The sequence below is a fragment of the Aplysia californica genome, unplaced genomic scaffold, assembly GCF_000002075.1.
Source record: "Aplysia californica isolate F4 #8 unplaced genomic scaffold, AplCal3.0 scaffold00744, whole genome shotgun sequence".
In the NCBI taxonomy this organism is placed as follows: domain Eukaryota; kingdom Metazoa; phylum Mollusca; class Gastropoda; order Aplysiida; family Aplysiidae; genus Aplysia; species Aplysia californica.
In genome coordinates this window covers 221,777-224,976 of record NW_004798014.1, presented here as the reverse complement: position 1 = coordinate 224,976, position 3,200 = coordinate 221,777, and the positions used below count along the sequence as shown (strand labels likewise).

The following is a 3,200-nucleotide window of genomic DNA, read 5'->3' as shown; positions in this document are numbered from 1 at the left end:
TGGGTGTGTGCATGTGTGTGTGTGTGTGTGTGTGTGTGTGTGTGTGTGTGTGTGTGTGTGTACACGTGGTGAAACACCTAAGCAATGTGACAGGACCTGGCCAATAAAGATGTATCTTATCTTATCCTTTTTAGGGGTGGCTGCCATCAGAGTGTGTCCGACTTCCAGTTCATCATGCCACAACTTGTGGGCCGGTTTCTGGACGTGTGTCACACGCTGAGGCCGGACGTGTGTATGTCTACGTGTGTCACAGCCTCCCTGGCTTTCCTGTACAAACATCTTAGTGAGTCAATCGTCTGACAAAATTAAACGTGTCACGACGCGGTGGAATCAGGCGCTTGTCAGTTTTTGGGTATATGGAGTTATTGGTATTGCCTTAAAGATTGCTCATTTATCTTGATTCTGATGAAAAAATTACCTATTTATCTTCAAAACAAGTCGAGATATTTCGGATTGAAGGAGGTAGGGGTCACCTTGTGTAAGAGGTAAAATTAGCGAGAAAATGGCCGCCAGAGCTTGGTGACTTCTAAAGCTTGAGAGTCCTTGAAACTGGAAATTTACATATTTTATTCCTTTAGTCAACGTTTTTCTGTAAAATCCACACAGCAATGTGTTTTTAAATTGACCTAAAAGGTGCTGAGGCCAAAAATAAAAATTGATCAAAATTGCCAAACAGAGAGAAAAAAATGGCATTTTCTTGAATTTCATTATTTTGATGAGAGCCTGATTCCACTACGGTGCCTCATAAATTCACTTAGGGTGCTTGCTCAAAGGAGTGTTTGAGAGAGATGAATAAAAAAAAAGAAAAGAGAGAGAGACCAGTCGAACCTGCTCTAATGGCTACCTATCCAAGACACTCACTTGTACAAATGACCACTTCCAACTTTCCCCCTTGCGGTTTTTTTTCTACACTATAAAGATACTGTCCAACACATCACCTGTCTAAGACAGCCACTTCCTCACTCTTTGACAATGGGGGAAGGGATGGGGAGAGGGGGGGTCATCTTCCCCGGAAGCTGAGAATGTTTCTGAGTGCCCTATTGTCTGCTGTGGTAATATTATAGTGTAAAGCATATAGAGCTTGCTGTTGAGCGGGTGTATGCGCTATAGAAATGCTATTTATCATTACTATTAATATTATTATTATTACTATTATTATTATTATTGTTGTAGTTATTATTATAATTTGCCTATGGGGGGCTCTCGTGGCCTAGAGGTTAAGGTGTTGGCCTCTCATTCAAAGGTCCCGAGTTCGAATCCGGGTAGCGACGGAAAAATTTTCTTCTGTAAAAATGTCTCCTTTCACCTCTTTTCCTGCTGTCTAGCAATGTTCTGTCGTCTGCTATCGTCTCCTCTTTCTGCCCCCACCCCCTCACATCCTCTGCCCCCTTCCTTCTCTGGGCTCCTGACTCTTTCTGCAGCCTTTCTACTGCTAGTCCTTGGCTCCTTTTTACTGCTGTCTTTCAGCCACACTCCTGATCTTCTGGTAAGAAAGATCTACACCTAGCCGTCTTGGACAAGGGCGAAAAATCTCGGAGGGCCCGTTTGCAAGCTGCGCATGTTAAAGACCCCTTGGCGGTCTTAAATCGATAAGAGTAGGCTTCGGCGGCCACCTGGGCAAAATTCAAAATTTCCTACCAACTGAAAAAGTTTAATGTGTCCCGCGCGCTCATATGACCTAAAGCAGTTGCAAGCGCAGTAAAAAACTTACCCAATAAACAAAATTAAAAATTTGCCTGTACTTACATAATGCTCTTATCCCCCCAGGTCTTCCCCTGGAGCCGAAGCACAAGGTCATTCTGGAGAACAGACATCCCAATCTCATCTCCGGCACAAACGTTGACCTCACCATTCCTGACGATGGTCCAACACCGCCATAGACCTGTGCTGTGGTCTTACAGCTCCTGAAACAAAGAAATAACAACTGGCCTCTGACCTTTACTTTCCCTGAGGTTGTTGGACTTGGTGCAAGAATTTCTGCACTGTAGCGGGAATCAATAAGTCTAACCTCACTCGAATTCTGCTACATTCCCGAGCCCGATAATTCATGTAAGTGGTTGGAGGGCACTGCTGGTGGAATCTTCTGTACTGTCGTTCGGTTATAAATTGCTTGTCTGTCTGTCAGTCCTTCTATTTTTTTCCTAGGACTTTATAACCATTTTCATGTCAGTTTGGTTCTCTCTTAAAAAAAATAAATCTCCAACTAGTAATGAAAAGAAGATACGATGCCCAACTTTTTCGTACTGAAGAGAAATGGCATGCCACTGGGCATCTGTTTTGTCAATTTCCTTCAGATGTGCTGTAATTTTTTAAAACTATCAGCGCTCGACAGTTACTGAGTCTGGGTTTTTTCTTCTTCTGCGTTTTGTGGTAGCAGCACCTTTGAGAAATGTCTGGGGTGTTTGCAGAGACATCCGTGCTTGTCGTGGCACACGCAACCTGCCTGGATGGTTAGTTCTGTGTGTAGCCGCTCATTCAGGTTTTCTGTTCTTGTGACAGCTTAATTCACCAGGTTGTTGAGGGAAAATGCTTTTATTTGTATTTGTTTTTGGTTGGATACAAAGCCCTGGTAAATGTTACTTTGGGCCCACGTTGAGCAGTTCTTAAATGTAGGCCTATAGCCTTTGCCTTTTTTCTTTCTAATATCTTCTTTTTTCCTTCTTTTTATCTCTTTCATCTGTCAAAGTGCTTTGAAATGGACCAGTCTCTGAGGGAGCACTTGTCATTAACTAGTCTTTGAGGGGAGGGGCTTGTCATGTACCAGTCTTTGAGGGGAGGGGCTTTACATGGACTGGTGTTTGAGGGGAAGGGCTTGTCATGTAACGGTCTTTGAGGGGAGGGGCTTGTCATGTACTGGTCTTTGAGGGAGGTGGCATTAATGGACTGGCCCATGAGGCATAGAGGGGCATGTTGTGAACTGGTTAATTCTGAGGAGGGGGTGGGGGGAGGGAGGGGCATGTGATGGAATTGTTCGTGAGGGAGGGGTATATATATAGACTGGTTCGTGAGGGGGCGAAATGTAATAAATAAAGTGGTTCATGAAGGGGGGGCATAGTTCGTGAGGGAGGAGTGTGTAATGAACTGACCCATGAGATGGAGAGGGGCATGTAATTGACTTGTTTGTGAGGGGAGGGGCATGTAATTAACTGGTTTGTGAGAGAAGAGGAGGGACATGTTATTGAATAGTTCTTGAGGGTGGG

At 44.2% G+C, this 3,200-nt stretch overlaps 1 protein-coding gene across 1 annotated transcript in view; it reads left to right on the top strand.

Moving 5' to 3' along the window:
- The window catches only part of LOC101861318 (platelet-activating factor acetylhydrolase), a gene marked incomplete at its 5' end in the record, with an annotated part of 13,948 nt that extends 10,755 nt beyond the window's left edge, over nucleotides 1–3,193 (top strand). The window contains 2 exon segments of the mRNA XM_013088435.2: nucleotides 135–283; nucleotides 1,768–3,193. Coding sequence (XP_012943889.1) covers nucleotides 135–283; nucleotides 1,768–1,880 — 262 coding nt within the window.
- Between the last annotated feature and the right edge of the window lie 7 nt (nucleotides 3,194–3,200).